Here is a 21002-nt window from a genome sequence, read left to right as displayed (position 1 = left end):
TACCTAAATGACTATCACCTGGTAGCACTCACGTAGACAGTGATAAAATGGTTTGAGAGGTTGGTCATGACGAGACTGAACTCCTGCCTCAGCAAAGACCTGAACCCATTGCAATTTACCTATCGCCACAATAGGTCAACAGCAGACGCAATCTCAGTGGCTCTCCACACAGCTTTAGACCACCTCGACAACACAAACACCTATGTCAGGATGCTGTTCATCGACTATAGCTCAGCATTTAATACCATCATTCCCACAATCCTGATTGAGAAGTTGCAGAATCTGGGCCTCTGTACCTCCCTCTGCAGCTGGATCCTTGACCTCCTAACCGGAAGACCACAATCTGTGCAGATTGGTGGTAACGTATCCTCCTTGCTGACGATGAACATTGGCGCACCTCAGGGGTATGTGGTTAGCCCACTGCTCCACTCTCTGTATACATATGACAGCGTGGCTGGGCACAGCTCAAATACTATCTACAAATTTGCTGACGATACGACCATTGTTAGTAGAATCTCAGGTGATGAGAGGGCATACAGGAGTGAGATATGCCAACTAGTGGAGTGGTGCCACAGCAACAACCTGGCACTCAATGTCAGTAAGATGAAAGAGCTGATTGTGGACTTCAGGAAGGTAGGACTAAGGAACACATACCAATCCTCTTAGAGGGATCAGAAGTGGAGAGAGTGAGCAGTTTCAAGTTTCTGGGTGTCAAGATCTCTGAGGGTCTAACCTGGTCCTAACACATAGATGTAGTTATAAAGAAAGCAAGACAGCAACTATATTTTATTAGGAGTTTGAAGAGATTAGGCATGTCAACAAATGTACTCAAAAATTTTTATAGGTGTTCTGTGGAGAGCATCACTGCTCACTGCCTGGTATGGCGGGGGGGGGGGGGGGTGGTTCTACTGCACAGGACTGAAAGAAGCTGCAGAGGGTTGTAAATCTGGTTAACTCCATCTTGGGTAGTAGCTTACAAAGTACCCCAGGACATCTTCAGAGAGCAGTGTCTCAGAAAGGCAGTGTCCATTATTAAGGACCTCCAGCACCCAGGGCATGCCTTTTTTTCACTGTTACCATCAGGTAGGAGGTACAGAAGCCTGAAGGCACACATTCAGCGATTCAGGAACAGCCTCTTCCCCTCTGCCATCCGATTCCTAATGGGCGTTGAACCCTTGAACCCTTTTTAAAAAAAAATATACAGTATTTCTGATTTTTTGCATGTTTTTAATCCATTCAATATATGTATACTGCAATCGATTTAATTATTTATTCTCCCCCCCCTTCCATATTATGTATTGCATTGAACTGCTGCTGCTAAGTTAACAAATTTCATGTCACATGTTGGTGATAATAAACCTGATTCTGATAATAACAAGTTGGGGATGACACATGTTGTCATGTTATAATTGTGAGCTGAGATGGTTGATCATAACCACCTTGGTCTAACTCCAGGAGAGTCAACTTACTTCATTTTTATTAATTAGTTTTACAAGAACATTTTGTTAAATGTTGTCATGGTTCACTCAACAGTTAAGTGAACATGGCCTTTTCTGTTGAGTGAACTCTGCCTTTTCTCCTTGGAATGACAGAGGATGAGGGGTGACCTGATAGAGGTGTACAAGATAATGAGAGACATTGATCGTGTGGATAGTCAGAGGCTTTTCCTCGGGGCTGAAATGGCTAGTGTGAGAGGGCATAGTTTTAAGGTGCTTAGAAGTGGGTACAGAGGAGATGTCAGGGGTAAGTTTTTTACATAGAGAGTGATGAGTGCATGGAATGCACTGGAAGGTGGTGGAAACAATAGGGTCTTTTAAGAGACTCCTGGATGGCTACATGGAGCTTAGAAAAATAGAGGGCTATTGGTAAAGCCTTAGTAGTTCTAAGGTAGTAACATGTTCAGCACAACTTTGTGGGCCAAAGGGCCTGTAATGTGCTGTAGGTTTTCTATGTTTCTATGGTATTGAGAGTGGTCACTATCATCAACTAATTCATCATTATTTTATTGTTAGTGATGTTCAAATGACTGTGCTGTTGATTACTTCATAATTGATGCTGTACTTCAATAAATTCTCAAGTGTCTTTAAAGTGCTTTGGACTGTCCTGGAATGCAATTTTTAATTCTGAGGTAAATAATTACTTACAAACAGTAATCGCTCTTCAGAGCTGTTTTCGTTTTTTTCAAACAGTCTCTCTCCTCTCCTCTCCCTCCCCCTCTCCCCCTCCCCTCCCCTCTTCCCCTTCCCTTCCCCTTCCCCTCTTCCCCTTCCCCTCTTCCCCTTCCCCTCTTCCCCTTCCCCTCTTCCCCTTCCCCTCTTCCCCTTCCCCTCTTCCCCCTCCCCTCTTCCCCCTCTACCTCATCTCCCCTCCCCTCCCTGAATGGTGTACTTCTGTGTCTTGTTCAGCAAAGACAGTTGGATGCCCAGGCAACCCAGCTAGGCATCATCAGCTTTGCACAAAGTTTCCCAATTTACAGTGCTAGTGTTTCCAAAGTTACAGAGATACCCAAGCTGGGCATCTTCCAATACAAGTTCTCCCTCTAAAGAGGGAAAGGGAAAGATGTTGAATGGTTGAATTTAGAAATGTCAGATAATCAGCTCTAGGATTACCTATTCCCTTTCTCCAGATTGAACCGTCCTGCATGCTGCATAATTTTAGAAGGCTGCAGCTTGATTTGAAAACTGCTGCCCATTGTTCTGTTGCGATTCTATGTTCCAGATTGGAGAGTTTAATCTCCGAAAAAAAGCATAAAAAAGGGCTGTTCAAAGAAAGGTTATCTGAAAACTCTTCTTCATTGTTTCATTGTTTCAATGGCAGTTTTTTTAAGGAAAAGTTGGATAGGTTAAGGTTTGGTTCCTTTGGAGTTTAAACAAGTGAGAAGAGATTTGATTGAAACTGGCAAGGTCATAAACATGATAAATGTGAAGAAGTTGTTTCCCCTTCTTGGAGAATCAAGAACGAGGTATCACTGGATTTGGGGGAAAAAAGTATTTTGTATTCCTTCAAAGGGTAGTAGAAGCAAAGTCTAAACTTTTTCAAGGCAGAGGTAGATATTAGATAAAAGAGTGAGAGTTAGCATAGGGTGGATGGGAATGTTGATTTGGATAGGCCATTATCTTACTAAATGGGAAAGTATGTTTGCCATCTTGTTTACATGAAAACATTCTTGGCAATTTTTACCTCTGCAGGGGGTTTATTTTTCTTCAAAGCAAATGCTGTTTATCTAATCAAACACTTTTTTCCCCTAAAGTGTTTATGGTGCAGTGTGAACCATAGCATTCACATACTTACTAATCCCAGAAAGACCAAATCAGCAATAGGTTATAGTGTCTCCATATCATTTGTCTGAGTCCATTCCCCCGTATTCATGTTTTCACAGTTCAAAGTGTGATATGTCACCCTGTTTATTCTGCACTAAGCACAATGTACCCTAATAAAATGCAGCCCTGATTTGCATGAGGTTTATGCTAATATTGGTTCAGTATTTCTCTGGGTTTCTGTTGAAGGTTGAAGTTGTCTGTATCTCCCTCCTAACACTGGATGGTATGATGGTATGTACAGTAAACTAGGCATTTGCTCTTTGCACTGTGGAAAACCTTCTGACCCGAGCAGGATGTCTCTTGGCAAATGAGTGCACTGTTTCCAAGGAACTGAGCCACGGTAGCCAATCAGCTGGAGCCTAGCATTCAGAGAACTTGTGGATTGTTTCTGACCTCTCCCTCAACTATGATCCTTTTTTTGTGTGAAAGCAAATAGAAAATATTTACAACATTGGCCTTTTACTTCTCAGATCTGAGCTTGACTTCTGTGCAAGTGGTTTGATTATGTGTTTTCATTGGAAAGGATTTTATTTTCCCAATCCCCAGTCTTTTTTAATAGCTCAAGTACCACAGTATAACCTAATTTTCATCTAAATAACTTTTAAACGACTTGTGTGAACCTGTCACTGCTGTAGTGGTTAATGTGCTTGAGATTTAAAACCAGGTCATGCTGGAGAACTTTGATCTGCATCTAACATATGCAGTTGGGACCTGCTGGGGTAATGTTTCTGGGATTCAACCTGGATTTAATGCTAATTGCATTAGAAATAATAAGACACATTGGATGCAGAGCAGGACATCTAATCCTCACACCCTCTTTATCTATTGTGGGGCTCACAACCTGGGGTCCACAGATCCCTTGCTTAATGGTATTGGTCCTTGGCATACAAAAGGTTGAAAACCCCTGATCTATTATATCATATTTTAATTCAATTAATTTATTTGGCAGTAACAATTCTTGAGAATTAAATATTTTCCTGACTAATTTCCAGATATTCCACTTCTAGCATGAATATGCATCTGTATAGCACTTTTCATAATTTTTTTGGTTGTAAAGCTTTAGAATATCCAATAAATTATTTTCATATGTAGCCACAATTTAAGAAATGCATCACTTGGTACAAGGAAAGTTCCTACAAATTACAAAATAATAATAAGCAGTAAATATTGGTTAGGATAGTGCTAAATTTTCCTCTAAATGGTGCTGCAGGTACCTGTGAGCATTCAGCACCTCAATACTGCCCGGGGGTAGAATTTTGTTTAAGTCTTAATTTAAGTCTTTGGAGTGGAACTTGAACATCAGTGCAGAGTCACAAATATCATCAGTAACTGAGATATTGAACTGAATCCTCACATTTTCTGTTGAGGCAGATTTTTAAATAAAAGTTCCATATTTGTAAGCAAATGAAGCTATGCCCCAAGTATTCAAGCGTTAATTTATCAGTTAGATTAACTGATTGTACTTCATTGTTTCCTGGAATTTATAGCATTCAAGTCATTTTCGCCTATGCAGGTGATTTAAAAAGAAATCAAATCTCTGCAGTCCTTTTTGCAACCAGATTAAGGCCCTCACAGCTAACAGAGGTGCAGTGGAGTATTACAACTGCAAGAAACAAAACAGATGGATTTGATTCGGAATGTGTATTATGAATTTGATTGTCGGAAGTAGATGTTGCTGACAATTTTTTTTCCTGACATTAATTGTCCCTGTACTGATTCAGCCACTTTGATGGCCTTGAAGTTAAGTGTAGGATACACTGGGTGATGAACTTTCTTCAGAATTGGCTTGAATATCACCAGCATGTGTCGTGAAATTTGTTGTCTTAGCAGCAGCAGTGCAGTGCAATACATAATAATAGAGAGAGAAAACTGAATTATAGTGTGTGTGTATGTATGTATATATAAAAATAAGTAGAGCAAAAATATAAATTTAAAAAAAGAGCAGTGAGGTGGTGTTCATGGGGTTCAATTCATTCAGAAATCTGATGGTGGAGGGAAATAAGCATTTTCTGAATGGTTGAGTGTGTGCCTTCAGGCTCCTGTACCTCCTTCCTGATGGTAGCAATGAGAATACGATATATCCTAGCTGATGGGGGTCCTTAATGATGGATGCTGCCTTTTTGAAGCACTGCTGCTTGAAGATGCCCTGGATGCAATGGAGGTTAGTGCCCATGATGGAACAAAATAAGTTTACAATTCTCTGCAGCTTATTTCAATCTTGTGCAGTAGCCCCCGTACTGCACAGTGATGCAGCCATTTAGAATGCTCTCCATGGTACATCTGTAGAAATTTGCGAGTGTCTTTGGTGGCATTCCAAATCTCTTCAAACTCCTGAAATATAGCCGCTATTGTACCTTTTTTGTAGATGTATCGATATGTTGGGTCCAGGTTAGATCCTCGGAGGTGTTGTAATCCAGGAACTTGAAATTGCTCACTCTTTCAACTTATGATCCCTTTGGGGACTGGTGTGTGATCCCCTGTCTTACCCTTTCTGAAGACCACAATCAGTTCTTTAGTCTTATTGACGTTGGGTACAAGCTTGTTGCTGTGACACCACTCAACTAGCTGATATATCTCGCTCCTGTATGCCCTCTCGTCTCCATCTGAGATTCTGCCAAAAATCTTTGCTTATAAATTTGATATATTTTTGTGAAGATTTCCGAATTTTATGCTCACCATTACTTGAAACTAGTTTTAATTACTTGAATTCAAGTTTTCTATTTGCCTTGGTGAGATTTAATCCGATCTCTGTAGCAATAATCCATAACACTGGCTGTTTGTCTGGTAATGGTTCATGTTAATCACACCCTTTACACTTACAGTATGTTAGAAAGATTAGTGCAAACTGAACTGTTAGGACATTTCATGGGAATGTGGTAAACATCCTTGAGTGACTGTGATTATGTGGCACGAGCTTGAGGTCTAAAGATGTACTTTAGCCAAAGCAGTAATTTTTGTAATTTTTCAAGCCACTGATCACAAAATACATGGATATATCTCACGGACTGAAAATACATTGCATTAAAAAACTATTTTTTGTCCTTTAAAAGACGATGAAAAGTGTACCACCCACTTGCACTCCAGACCCCTCTCTGATACAAAACTAACAAATTACGCCAAATGCTGAACTATCATGATTTCTGAGTAATCAGATGTTGGACTGTTGGATTTTGTTGCCAACAATATTTAAGAATCCTATTAGGATGTAGAACTAGTGATGCATTTAAATGAGTTTTTCTTCGTATTAGTATTGTAATGATTAATACCAGACCATCACTAATGTACTGTGCCAGAAGTAAGAGGTTCTTTTTATTTCTTTATTGTGACCTTATTTCAGCCTGTGTATGCTTCCTGAATTTGGATATGCAGTTTTTGATAGTCAAGGTTAAGATAGACCAGAAGTTATGCTTATAGGACAGGCTGCGACGTTGCCTCTGTTTCTGCCAGGCAGCTTGAACAGCTGAAAAAATAACAAAAGAGCTATTTGTACATTATGTTACCAGGTGACCTAAAATGGTGCTGAGGCAATCTGATGTTGTGATTACAGTACATTTTTTCATAATATTGGTCCATAATTACGTGGCAGGATGAAGATGCTTCTCTATCAAAGGAGGGGTAAAGCGCTTCTTCCCTCTGGTAGCCTGCAGGTCACCCTTGCTTAGCACATCCCCCTCCCCGATCAGGGTCACATGAGGCCATGGGAGCTGGTGGTGGATGGTCGTATGAACAGCTGACACATACAGTGGCTTAGTGGTTGGCACAATGCTTTGGAGTACCAGCGACCCAAGTTCAATTCCCGCTGTTGTCTGTTAGAGCTTGTAAGTTCTCTCTGTGATCACATAGGTTTCCTCCCACAATCCAAAGATGTCCCAGTTGGAAGGTTAATGAATCATTGTAAATTTCCTGTGATTGCTGTGTGGCATGACTGGAAGAGCCCATTCTGCTCTGTATCTCAATAAGTAAATGAATGTCACAATCCTGGTTATGTGACCGCTGATGCCAGGCAGACCATTTTTGAAGGGTATTGATAATGGCTGGCGTCCCTGTCTTTGTAAAGACATTGCCCAGAAGAAGACAATGACAAACCACATCTGTAGGAAAAATTTGCAAAGAGCAATCATGGTCTTGGATAAGACCATTATTGCCCATGTCAGTACGACATGGCACATGATGATGTTGGTCCATTATTTTTCTGTTTGGTGCATTCAATTTCTTCGCACTTTATCAGACCCATTATAAACATAGGAATGCCACACAGTTTAATATCTGTGTTGTAATGGTAAAACTGAACCTGAAACCTGTTGTAACATGTGGGCTACTTCTGGTGACAGTGAGGACATTAACTGAAATGGAATTAAGATAGTTCGAGCAAAGTTCCACGTGACCACACTTGTGGTATGCAATTGGAATGAATTGATAACATTCAAACAGCTGTACTTCACATCCATCATGGAATTATATTCCAGCTAATTATTTTATTGTCTTTTTGTAGTCAGAAGCTGACCTGCTTTTGATTCACGAACTTTGAATTACGCTTTGTTTAATCCCTTTTAGTGGAATCAATTTCTCGTGTGTAACCAGCTGTAGCCCATCAGTGTGTCTTCTACCTCTGCCACTTGGTTATATCTCGTGTGATTTCTGTCTGTAGTCAGTTATCCTGCTGTGGCTCCACGTACATCAATAACCCTGAGTAACAAACTTATATTGAGCTGCTTTCCCCAAATATTCCATTAACTACTCTATTGGGGAAATAGGTTCCAAAATTCTGCTACATAATGTCAAGGTTTTCTGGGTTTTTTTGTCTAGTGGTAATTATAAGATTATTCTCCCTTTCCCTTGATTTCCCCATCTTGGGAAAAGTTCCTCTTATCTGAGGAAATACCTGAATGGGCTCAAACCTCAAAATGTCAACCTATACTCGAGAACACATGAATCTTGTTTAAAATTTCACCCAGTAAGCCCCATTTTCATTCTGTTAATTCTTTATTTTTCCTACTTTAACACCAAACATATTTCTAATTTGGAGGACAGTCAGATGTCTTCCAGTTCTTCTGACAATAAGCACCAGGAACTGGAGTATGCAAGAGTGAATTAAGTCCCTTTGGAACCCTAACTGTTCCTCTGTCTGTGTGGCTCTTCCTTCCCTAACTTCATTCATTCATTCCTTCCTACCGCTGGAAGAACATTGCCTTCCAAATGTGATTTTTTGCTGATTCCTAAATGTAGCTGTGCCAAGCTGCATCTTCCCCTGCATTCTCCCATAAACTTAGCTCTATGATAAGCTTCTGGTTATCTGTTCTGCTCTCGCCTTGTGGCTCTGTGAAATTTTGTGTCATATCCCTATGGAATTTTTATTACTTTAAAAATTCTGTATTTGGAGAAGTAGTTCTCCAAAATGCTCCTTAGGCCAAATTATAGGAGTCCTTTTTCCCAGCTTTGCTGCTGGTAGAGGTGGAACTGTGTGATAACAGAGGGAATAAGCAATCAAAGCATATGTGTCTGTAAACATTCTGTAGTGTGATCCAGTCTAAAATAGTTAACCTCAGCAACAGAAAATCGGCCCTAGTGCATTGCAGTTATTTGTCTTAATTAGTAACTTGAGGGACTGAGGTCCATATTCTTATAAAGTGACTGGTGTGTTTCTTCAGCATCTGTTTTGGTAGTTTGTAAGGTTGGAATACTGAAGTAATTTATTAAAAAAAATACACTGCTTGTTGCGTGGGTAAGATCTCTTGTGGAATGGAATTTTTTGTTTTCTATGAAGTCATATGCAAATCTTGGCCACAGATCCTTGGAGTGGAGATGTGTAGACTGTAATTTCTTAGAAGAGTTGCTGGGAAGTTTCATGTGCACACTTGCCGTGAGCTTGTTCTAGTGTTGTACTGCCACTCATTGTTCATCAGCAAAGTATTGGGGGTTTAATTTAATTTGAATCGAATAACCTAGAATGGGAATATTGTTTGACTCTCCACCGGCTCTTTGGAATCTTCAAAGTATCTGTAAAATAGGGGTACTGATTGTGTATGATCAGCCATGATCACAGTGAATGGCGGTGCTGGCTAGAAGGGCCTGCATCTATTGTCTGTTGTCTATAAATAGATGTGAAGACAGCACACCATTTCTGAAATGGCACAAGTTTTTCACCTATGGACAATCTAAAATTGTGAAACTTGAGTGAACAATGGGTAGTCTTTTGTCTTTAAATAGTTGCATGCATGGTAGGTGTTGTTGATTGGAGGTGTGCATCTTTTACTGGTTGGGTGTATTTGACCACCTCTACTTTAGGCATATCACTTCAGTGACTAAAATGGAGTGTGTGGATTTCACTTAAGCTATTCTAAGAAAGTTAGGCAAGAGGGCAAGCATTGTATTGTGCAGTTCACCTTCATTTGCTGTATTGGTTAGCTATGACAACTGAAGTGACCTGGTTTCATGTTCTGACAGTATTGGTGAATGACAGCACTAGTGAAGAACTCAAAGATAAAATTAATGCGAATGAGGACAATGCCCAAATATAATCGAGGTCATAGATATTTTTTCAAGGCTTTAATAGAAGCTATTGTAGATTTGGTAACTATTGGAGTAATGATGGTAAATGGAACAAGGACTTTCTATATTTGCGCTTAAAATTGGAATGATTTTAAAGCACAGTGTTGTAACATCTAATTATTCTACTGAACATTTGAACACAAAGATTTATCAAAGCATTTATAAGGTATTCGTCATGAAGAGGAACTAATTTTAGAGGGGAAACTTGTATATGAGTTAATTCTGAAACCTGAGTTGATCCTTTCCCATCTGAGAGACAAGTGAATCCTATAGAAGATAACCTTCGTCGAAGTAGCCAATAGTTCTAAATCTCAGTGTACAGATACTTTTAAATGGATATCTTTATGAATTCATAAACTCTCAATTCTGTTTTTAATGCTGTGGGTTGTGTATTGACCCAGAAAAGGGTGACTTGGGATAAAACACTTCATTGAAAAATGAGTCACAAACAAGAGAAAGTCTGCAGATACTGGAAATCCAAGCAACACACACAAAAAATGCTGGAGCAACTCAGCAGGTCAGGCAGCATCTATGGAAAAAAAAGTACAGTTGACATTTCAGGCCAAATCTTTAGCAGGACTGGAGAAAAAAAGCTGAGGAGTAGATTTGAAAGGTGGGGGGAGGGGAGAGAAACATGCCAGGCGATAGGTGAAATTCGGAGGGCGAGGAATGAAGCAAAGAGCTAGGAGGTTGATTGGTGAAAAAGCCAAGGAAGAAAGAAGAAGGGGGGGAGGAGGAGCACCAGAGGGAGGTAATGGTGGACAAGGAGATAACATGAGAGAAGGACAAGGGGATGGGAAATGGTGAAGGGGGGAGGCATTACTGAAAGTTTGAGAAATCAGTGTTCATGCTATCAGGTTGGAGGCTATCCAAACAGAATATAAGGTGTTGTTCCTTCAACCTAAATGTGGCCTAACCCGACAATGGAGGAGCCCATGGATGGGCATATCGGAATGGGAATGGGAAGTGGAATTAAAATGGGTGGCCACTGGGAGATCCCACTTGTTCTGGCAGAAGGTGCGTAGATGCTCGGAGAAGTGGTCTCCCGATATCCAAGAGGCCACACGAGGAGCATGGAACACAGTATATGATCCCAACAGACTTGCAGGTGAAGTGTTGCGTCAACTGGAAGAACTGTTTGGGGCCCTGGATGGTAGTGGGGGAGGTATAGGGGGCAGGTGAAGCACTTGTTCCACTTACAAGGTGAAGTGCCAGGAAGGAGATCGGGGGAGGGACGAATGGATAAGGGAGTAGCGTAGGAACCGATCCTCCTTGAGAGCAGAAAATGGGGGGTAGGGAAGGGAAAGATGTGTTCGGTGATGGGATCCAGTTGGAGGTGGCAGAAGTTTCAGAGAATTATGTGCTGGATGCTGAGGCTGGTGGAGTGATAGGTGAGGACAAGAGGAGCCCTATCCCTGGCAGTGTGGCAGGAGGATGGGGTAAGAGCAGACGTGTGTGAAATGGAAGAGGTACGGTTGAGGGCAGCATTGATGGTAGAGGAAGGGCAGCCCCTTTCTTTGAAAAAGGAGGACATCTCCTTTGTTCTAGAATGAGAAACCTCATCCTGAGAGCAGATACGACAGAGATGAAGGAATTGAGAGAAGGGGATGGTGTTTTTACAAGTAGCAGGGTGAGACGAGGTATATTCCAGGTAGTTGTGAGAGTCCATTGGTTTATAATGGACATCGGTGGATAAGTTTTCTCCGGAGGTAGAGACAATATGATCTAGAAAGGGAAGGGAGGTGTCAGAAATGGACCAGGTGAATTTGAGGGCCAGGTGGAGTTGGAGGCAAAGTGGATGAAATCAACGAGTTCAGGACGGGTGTAGGAAGCAGCAGCAATGCAATCATCGATGGTCACCAGTGTAGGCTTGCAACATAGACCGTCCACATACCAACAAACAGGCAGGCAAAGCTAGAACCCTTGCGAGTGCCCATGGCTATCCCTTTTGTTTGAAGGAGTGGAAGGACCCAAAGGATTGAAAAGCGAACTCTTAATGCTCATTCTGTATTCCATTGTCACACATACAGTTACACTGAGCAATGGATTTTTAATCCCTGATGCATAATCACTGAATGTTGCAGGTTTTTTTTCATTATTTCTAACTATTCTGTTCCTTGTATCTACAGAAATGGAGTTAACGTTGAGGGAGCAACACACAAGCAGGTTGTGGACCTGATTCGGGCAGGAGATCGGGAGCTGATCCTGACAGTGCTGTCAGTTCCACAGCAAGAAGCTGATCGCCTTGATCCTGGCGACGACTCCTCCGGGAGCATCTATTACGACTACAGTGAGAAGCGGGCAGTTCCAATCTCCATCCCCAGCTACAAACATGTTGAGCGGAATGGGGAGAAGTTTGTGGTGAGTAGTTGTTTCTTCCAGCCTTGTTGTGATTGCTTTCCCATGTTATGGAGCCTGAGAGAGATACAGCATGGAAACAGGCTGTTCAAGCCACTGAGTCTGTACTACCACCCCTCCCCACCCTGATGCATGAACCTTTCATTAATCCTTGTTATCCTGCTCACACTTCATCATCTCCTTGCAAACCCTCCTCCTCCCTCAATACAGATTCTAACATTGGCATACACACAAGGGCCAATGCATGGTAGCTAATTAACCTACCAGTCTTCAGGTCTTTGGGATGTGAGAAGACCTGGAGGAAGCTTAACATTCACAGGGAGAACATGCACGGTCTGCACAACCAGCAACTAAGGTCAGGATTGAATCTGAGTCTCTATTACTGAGGCATTTGTTCTACTAGCCATTGTGTTATCCAACACTATTCAACTCAGCAAAGAAGTTAGGTCCACAACCAGCTTGTGTAATTACAAAGTCAGGTTTTGTAATAACTCTCTAGAGGCCAGGACCCAAGAAACTTCAGTTCTTTGATTAATCCAGTACGATTTTTCTGAGAAACATTATGCAACCCCTAAAAGGTAGCAACGTGTTTGAATGAGTCCCTGAGGGCAGATTTTAACCCGTGACTTTTTTTCTCTATTAATTTATAGCTGATAATAAATCTGACTTGTTCTGCTGCTTTTGTTTAGGTGTTCAACATTTACATGGCTGGGCGACAGCTCTGCTCTCGGCGCTTCCGTGAGTTCACAATCCTTCACCAGAATTTGAAGCGGGAGTTTTCAGACTTCCATTTCCCGAAACTCCCAAGAAAATGGCCGTTTTCACTCTCAGAGCAGCAGCTGGATGCTAGGCGGCGAGGCCTGGAAGAGTATTTGGAGAAAGGTGAGCCTGAGAGCGGATATCATTTGCAGTTACACCTGACATTTATATCATGCCTGCAACATAAACTATGATGCTTCAGAACTGAAGAAGAGTGCTTAGCTGTCACTTTTAGAGACAACATTAGTGTTCATCGTACATCAGCCAATGTTTGAGTAGGATATTGTGCACCATTGGGGAATGGATGAAGAACGGATGATGTTTTGCATTGCAAAACGTGACCAATGACTAAATGATATTGTATGTTTCTTGTGTTTGTGGTTGCTAGTTGGAAGTGTTGTACTGTACACCATGCTTCCTGGTGTACAATACATGTATAGAGAAAGTCATTCTATAAATGCTAATTTTGCTTTTTACATAGTGCCGTGAGGCAAATGTACAGTTCACTTCATTTGGTAATTTACATCTGTCCCAATAAGAATGTCAGTGTGTTGCTCATAAAGTGTCTCTATGGCTTGATAATGTGGAAAGCTGATAACTGTAGTGATTTCATGCTAATGGTGAGTATATCAGCTGCTGTATACTCCAGTCTGCCTTGTTTTTTCTCTGAACATTTTTATTGAATATTTAAATTCTGTACTAAAGCTGTGATTCTGATCAGTAGCAAGCACAAGCTATAGGCTTATTATTCGCAGATTTGCTACCCATATCTGCCTACATAAGGTCAGTCCCCATGCCGCATCTTGAATTTTTCAAATATATCTATATGCATGTATAGACTGTGGAAACAACCATTCTCTGTGTAAGTACGGTGATCAGTTTCAAGACCACTTGTGTCAAGTGGCTCCCTGCTCTCCACTTTGTTAATGGAGGTCTGTTTGTACAGCTGTACCTTGTGATTTCAGAATCCATCATTGCTTGTGAGTTTCATTTGAAGCACCAATCATTCTGCTGGAATGCGATATTTGGGTTTTTAAGGAACTTGGTTAGTGAAAGTTGTTTTAAAGCAGAACAGGCTATATCTGCCTTCAAAACTCAGATTTAAACAGGTCTTCCTGATCACAATTACATTATAACCAATTTGGCCTATGTAATTCTATAATCCATCAATCAATATTATAAGCAAATTGCATTATGCAGAAAAACATTGTAGTTACCTGTAGTTAGTTTTCTTTCAGATATTTAAAAGTTTGTGTGTTTCTAATGCATTTTAATTTCTTCAAAACACACAACATACTTCCTTTTATTTAAGGAATGTATTGGGTGCAAAGCAGAGATCCCTAATAGTATTTGCAGTTTTGTTATCTGCAGTAAGTCTGTGCTCCTAACTCTGTGGATATTGAGTTTTAATGTGCAGAAAAGATCGGAATAAGATGAGCCATTTTATGGAAATGATAAACCAGTAACTGCAAAACTTTGAGATTACAGTGGTCATTGGGCAAATTGGATACTAAGAGAAAATGAAGCAGCAGGAGAATAATTACCCGAGGCAAAATCTGCAAGCATTTTTAGATAACAGATTATGCTGGGTGATTCTAGTTCTTTGAGAGTGTAATTGAGTTGTGAGATAAGAAGAATTCATTAATTTCTAAGTGCCTGAAGATTGCAGATGAAAATTACAGCATGGGAAGACATGGGGTTAGAAAGGAAGCTTTCAAAATAGACATTCAGTGGTCACTTTATTAGGTAGGTACGCCTGTATATTAATACAAATATCTGACCAGACAGTCATGTGGCAGCAACTCAAGGCATAAAAGCATGCAGACATGGTCAAGAGGTTTAGATGCTGTTCAGGTGTCAGAATGGGAAGAAAAGTGACCTAAGTGACTTTGACCGTGGAATGATTGTGGGTGCCAGATAGGGTGTTTGAGTTTCTCAGAAACTGCTGATCTTCTGGGTTTTTCACACACAACAGTCTCTAGAATTTATAGAGAATGGTGCGAAAACCCAAAAAACAAACACATCCAGTGAGCGGCAGTTCTGTGGACAAACACACATTGTTAGTGAGAGAGGTCAGACAAGAATGGCCAGATTGGTTCAGACTGACAGGAAGCCGACAAAAACTCAAATAACCATACATTACAACAGTAGTGTGCAGAAAAACCATCTCTAAATACACAATGCATTGAACCTTGAAGTGGATAGACTACAACAGCAGAAGACCACACTGGATTCCATCCTGTACTTAGTGAAGTGGCCACTAAGTTTAGGGTGTAACCTCCTGGTTAATACAAAGGTTGAAATCTTGACCTGCATGGTGAAAGAGCTACTGGGGTATCACAGAGATTTGTTTCAAGGCTAGATAACAATTTAATGAATCAGAGCTGGGTGATAGTTGCTTAAGGGAGCCTCCAAAAAGGTGTGGATTATTCAGCACAACAGTCTAATTACTGAGAGCATTGTGCCAAAAGGTGTAGGGGAAGGAACTGTGAACAGGGAAATTACCAGTAATGATGCAAATGTATGGGAAACTTTTATCAAAAGTAGATCTTCAATTTCAATGGATCCATATCAGAGCATAAGAAAATAGGAAAAGGTGGAGGCCATTCAACTCCTCCTGCCCTACCTATCCTTCAATATGATGATGGCTGATCTGCACCAGGCCTCATTTCTTCTGTGCTAGCTCCCCATTGCACTCAGTTCTCCTATCTTTCAAAAATATATCAACTTCCTCTTTAAATACCCCCAATTAGTAGCCTCCGTTTCTCTAGGATTAGAGAATTCAAGTTTCCCTGCTGGAGGAAAAAATTCCCACACACCTGCATGCAGTGGATTTGTAAAACTGAAAATGGGATTTTCAGATATATAGATTAAGGGATAGAATACAGGTTTGAGGAAGCTCTAATAACGTTCTAAGTTTTGTGTCTGTTTTGTAGTTTAAGCCAAATACAGCAAGAAAGTGGTGTGAGTTGGTACAAATGAGGTCAAGCAATGATACGTAGGACTAAAACAAAATACAGGTGTCCCCCGCTTTACAAATGTTCGCTGTTTGCTTTTACAAAAGACCTACATTAGTAACCTGTTCTTGCATTACAAAGAGGATTTTTGCTTTTACGAAGATTTTTCCCTTATAAATTAATGGTCCTTTACGCCATTTCAGCTTAAGAAAGGTTTCAAGGGAGTGCTTTACCTTTGTAAGGGGGGAGGACACCTGCATGCTGAAAAAGGTCAGACAATTTGGGAATTTCAGCAGCTCAAGAAAAATAAAACTGAATGTTCCGATTTAATCTTATTTGACAGGTATTGAGCAAATACAGAGGCAGGGAAACTGGGCAGGGCAAGAACAAAATGAAGGTCTGTGATGCAAGGTTTGTCCCTGGGTAATGGGCTTGTTCCAATTTTACAGAGATTTTTAAGTCAACTTTGTACGTAAGTTGGAAAATGCACAAAAATCATTCAATGGTAACCTTACTTCCACTGTTGTGTATTAAATAGTATCTAAAGTACTGATAAGAAGGAAAATTACTAAAAGTGGGGAAAGAGGGAAAATAAACCAATACTGTTGTTTGTTGAAATGAACATATGTACATTAGACCTTTGAATTTAATAATATTGTGGGAGCTTGTTCATATGTGCGGGTGTCTCTAAATTGGGTGTTTATAACTTAAGGATGGTCTGCAGCAGATGGCAGATTATGTGACAGAGGAAATAATAGTGCAAGGCAAAAGGGACAAAATATAGATATAAGCTGTGCCTGGAGAACTCAAAGTGGAATAAAAATCACACTGTCATTTTGTGTCCAAAATAAATGAAGGCAGCATTTAAGATCCACAATAGTTGAACTTAAGAGTCTGTAAACAAAATGTCTAATTTTAAATGAGGTGCTGTTCATCAGTAGAACAGTGTAGGAGTTAGAGGTCATAGAGTGTGTGCTAAATTAAAAATAATTGTAGATCTGAGCCATGAAAAGGCAATTACGGATTAGAAACAATGGGTGTAAAAGGGACTTCAATAAAATCAAGAAATTGGCTGTGTTAAATATTAACACACACTTCAGGCCAAGAATAAATGGATTCAGAAATTGGGTGACAAGGTGAATATGCAGCTGAGGGAGGTGTAATATTTAGGCAATCATGGAAGAGGTAGTATTTGTGAATTAATAGGGCATTTTGAGGTGTTGAGGTGACATGGGGTAAGACGTTACTTCTAGCTCTGGTTAATGGATGGAGCTGTTCTTAACAAAATTGGAACATGTTAGAGATGTTGGGCATGTTGATGGGAGACAGTTCCTCGTGAACTTTACGCGCCAGTTTTAAAAAGTGGCGGGGCACTGTCTCAACTTGTTTGTGGAACAGGAAATCACAAAGTGAATTGGAGACAATTCTTTGTGGATTTACACATTTGTTTTTAAAAGTGAACAGGACTTGTCTGCATGGCAGGAGATTACTTGGGTTATTAGTAGCTTAGCAAGGGCCAATAAAAAGAAGCAAGGTATAAGTAGAATGGCCATTGTTGGAGTGGGCCAGGGTTAGAATGGGTGGCTTTGACTCTACAGGCTTCAGCAAGAGCAGGCAGAGGCTAAGGGTGCTGAGTCTTTCAGAATAACTTAGTTGATTGTAGAACTTAAGTTTAAGAAGTTAAAGCCAAAGATATAACAAGTGGAGCAGGATGGTAGTTAAGGCAGTGGAATGCTTCTCCTGTAAGATGTGCAATTGTGGGGTATCTTGATGGTCTCCCTAATGACTGCATCTGCAGGAAGTGCACCCAACTTCAACTCCTGACTGACAAAGTCAAGGAACTGAAACTGGAGCTGGGTGTACTCAGGACCATCTAAGAGGCCGAAAACCTTATAGATGAAGCTTTTACCAAGGTGGTCACACTCAGAGTGCAGATGGTAGATGGGTGATCTCCAGGAGAGGTAACTAAAAGTGACCAGTTACTGCAGGGTTTCCCTATGGCCATTCCTCTCAGCAACAAGTACCTCTGAATATTTTGGGAGAGGGGATGACCTATCAGAGCACAGCAGCAGCAGCCAAGCCAGTGGCACTGTGGCTGGATCTAAGGCTCAGCAGGAAAGGGTAAAGTCATGCAGAGCAAAAGTGATAGGAGACTCAGTTATTAGGGGGGGGCCAGACAGGAGATTATGTGACCATGAAAGAGATGCCAGGATGGTGTGTTACCTCCCAGCTGCTAGGGTCCAGGGTATCTCGAGAGTAGCTGCAGAATATTCTCAAGGAGGAGGGTGAACAGCCAGAGGTCATAGTGCACATTGGTACCAATGACATAGGTAAAAAAGAGGAAGAGGTGCAGTGAGTATAGGGAGTTAGGGAAGAGGCCGAAGAGCAGGACCTCCAGGATAGTAATCTCTGGATTACTCCCAGTGCCACATGCTAGACAGGGCAGGAATCGGATGATAATACTGATTAATGAGTGGCCGAGGAATTGATGCAGGAGGCAGGGTTTCAGGTTCTTGGATAATTAGAACCAAATGAGTTTCAACCCTCTGAGTAGCACTCGTGGACTCCTGACCAAGGTGAGGGATCCTCTCCAGTTTAGGTGCAACCCGTCCCTCTTATACAGGTCATCCCTGGCCTAGAAAAGGTTCCAGTTATGTAAAGCTTAGAAGCCAGGATCAAACAGAGCCCTTGAGGATTATAAAGAAGCCAGATAAGAACTCAAGATGGGATTTAGGAAAACCAGGAGAGGCCATAAAAAGTCCTTGGCAAATAGAATTAAAGGGACTCCCAAGAATAACTAGTGAGAGGGTAGGACCACTCAAAGGTAAAGAGGGGAACATTTGCTTGGACGTGGAGGATGTGGGTGAGGTCCTTTCTTAGTACTTTGCTTGAGTATTTACCAAAGAGAAGGACATGAAAAATAGGGAGATTATTGTTGAACATATTGATATTCAAGGGCACTGACGTAAAGGAGGAGGTAGCGTTTGGTCTTTTAAGAGCATTAAGGTGATTAAGTCCCCAAGCTTGATGGGATATACCCGAGGTTATTGAGAATTGGCAAGAGAAGTGATTGCTGGAGCCTTGACCAATATCTTCGTGTCCTCTTTAGCCATAGGCAAGGCCTCGGGGGACTGGTGAGTAGCTAACATTGTTCCATTATTCAATAAGGGAATCAGATAATCCTGGAAACTAAAGACCAGTGGGTCTCACATCGGTGGTAGAGAAGATAGTGGAGAAAATGCTTAGGGATAAGATTTATGAGCATTTGGAAAACCATGGCCTAATTAGGGAAACCTGGCATGGGTCTGTGCAGGGCAAGTCATATCTTAGTAACGTGAATGAGTTTTTTGACAAAGTGACGAGGATAATTGATGAGGGTAGACAGACACTCATACTTTATTGATCCTGAGGGAAATTGGGTATAATTTGTAATTCCCCATCGGGGTTAGAGCTGTGATGTTGTCTACATGGACTTTAGTAAGGTGTTTGACAAGGTCGCTCATGAGAATCTCATCCAGAAGGTTAAGATGCATGGGATCTACAGTGAATTGGCCGTTTGGATTCAGAACTGGCTTGTACATAGAAGACATAGGGAAGTGGTCAAAGGGACTTATTCTAGCTGGAAATCTGTGTTTAGTGGTGTTCTGTAGGGATCTACTGTGACTAAGACCTCTACTGTTGGTATGTATATAAATGACCTGGATGAAAATGTAGATGGGTGAGTTAGTAATACAAAGATTGGTGGTGTGGATAGCATAGAAGACTGGTAAAGAATACAGCAGGATATTGATTATTTGCAGATATGGGTGGAGAAATGGCAGATGGAGTTTAACACAGGCAAGTGTGAAGTGTAGGTAGGTCAAATGCAAAGAGACAGTACACTGCTAAGGGCAAGATCCTTAACAACGTTGATAAGCAGAGGGATCTTGTGATCCAAGTTCATAATTCCCTGAAAGTGGCTACACAAGTTGATAGTGTGATTATGAAGGCACGTGGCATGCTTCTTATTGATCAAGGCACTGAGTTCAAAAGTCAGGAAGTTATATTACAGCTTTATAAAACTCTAGTTAGGCTGTATCTGGAATATTACATACAATTCTAGTCACCCGTTGTAGGAAGGATGACGAGGCTTTGGAGAGGGTGCAGAAGAACATTTCCTGGATTATAGGGCACGTGCTTTAACAAGGAGTTGGGCAAACTTGGGTTGTTTTGTCTGGAGTGATGGAGGCTGAGGAGAGATCTGCTAAACGTTTATAAAATTATGAGAGGCACAGATAGATTAGACAGACATTAGCTTTTTCCAAGAGTTGAAATGTCTAATACCAGAGGGAATGCATTTAAGGTGAGGGGGAGTAATGTTAAAGGAGATGTGAGGGGCAAGATTCTGTACGCAGAGTGGTGGGCAACTGGACTGTGCTGCCTGGGGTGGTGGTAGAGGCAGCAACACTAGAGTCTTTTAAGAAACATTTGGATAGTCACATGAATGTGATGAAAATGGAAGGATATGGGCATTGTATAGGTAGAAGAGAATAGTTAGCCATTTGATTACTAATTTAACACTCTGGGACAAAGAGCCTATTCCTGTGTCATGGTGAATGAGGAAGGGAAGGAAAAGTGGAAAGAAAAGTAATTTTGTTCCAGGACTCATCTAATCTACAGTTGTAGTCCAGAATGGAGTGTTTTCATTTTGCACTTTAAACCTGAGTGCCGAAGTGCACGTGCATTGTGAGTAACCATGGTCTCCTGATGTCTACATGATTGCCTTGGTGTCAGGGTGGAATTTTAATGAGCTTTTTCTATGATGGCTGCTGGAACCCAGGCTCCTGAGCTCCATCCAGGAATAGAGGAGCATGTTAAATTTAGCTCCTAAGGGATAGGAATAAGGACAAAAGAGGGACAGACGAGATCTTGATTTATGGTCTCATTTGAAAAACAACCATGACTATATCCATGACAGTCCATCAGGAACTATATCCTGGTTTCTTGTGAGTCACAGTTGGGCAAGTGTAAAGGCGCAAGGACTGAGCCAAGCATGATTTGTGGGACATGAAACTGATAG

The 21002-nt window shown here is 41.1% G+C and overlaps 1 protein-coding gene across 1 annotated transcript in view; it reads left to right on the top strand.

Moving 5' to 3' along the window:
• Positions 1 to 21002, top strand: part of LOC132378832 (sorting nexin-27-like) — a 157365-nt gene that overhangs the window by 56970 nt on the left and 79393 nt on the right. Inside the window, exons 2-3 of the mRNA XM_059946077.1 lie at positions 11999 to 12230; positions 12917 to 13109. Coding sequence (XP_059802060.1) covers positions 11999 to 12230; positions 12917 to 13109 — 425 coding nt within the window. The remainder of the gene's footprint in view (positions 1 to 11998; positions 12231 to 12916; positions 13110 to 21002) is intronic.

The sequence above is a fragment of the Hypanus sabinus genome, chromosome 21 (genome assembly GCF_030144855.1).
Source record: "Hypanus sabinus isolate sHypSab1 chromosome 21, sHypSab1.hap1, whole genome shotgun sequence".
Taxonomy (NCBI): Eukaryota; Metazoa; Chordata; class Chondrichthyes; order Myliobatiformes; family Dasyatidae; genus Hypanus; species Hypanus sabinus.
The sequence above is the reverse complement of the archived record's forward strand: the minus strand, read 5'-3'. Positions and strand labels throughout refer to the sequence as shown.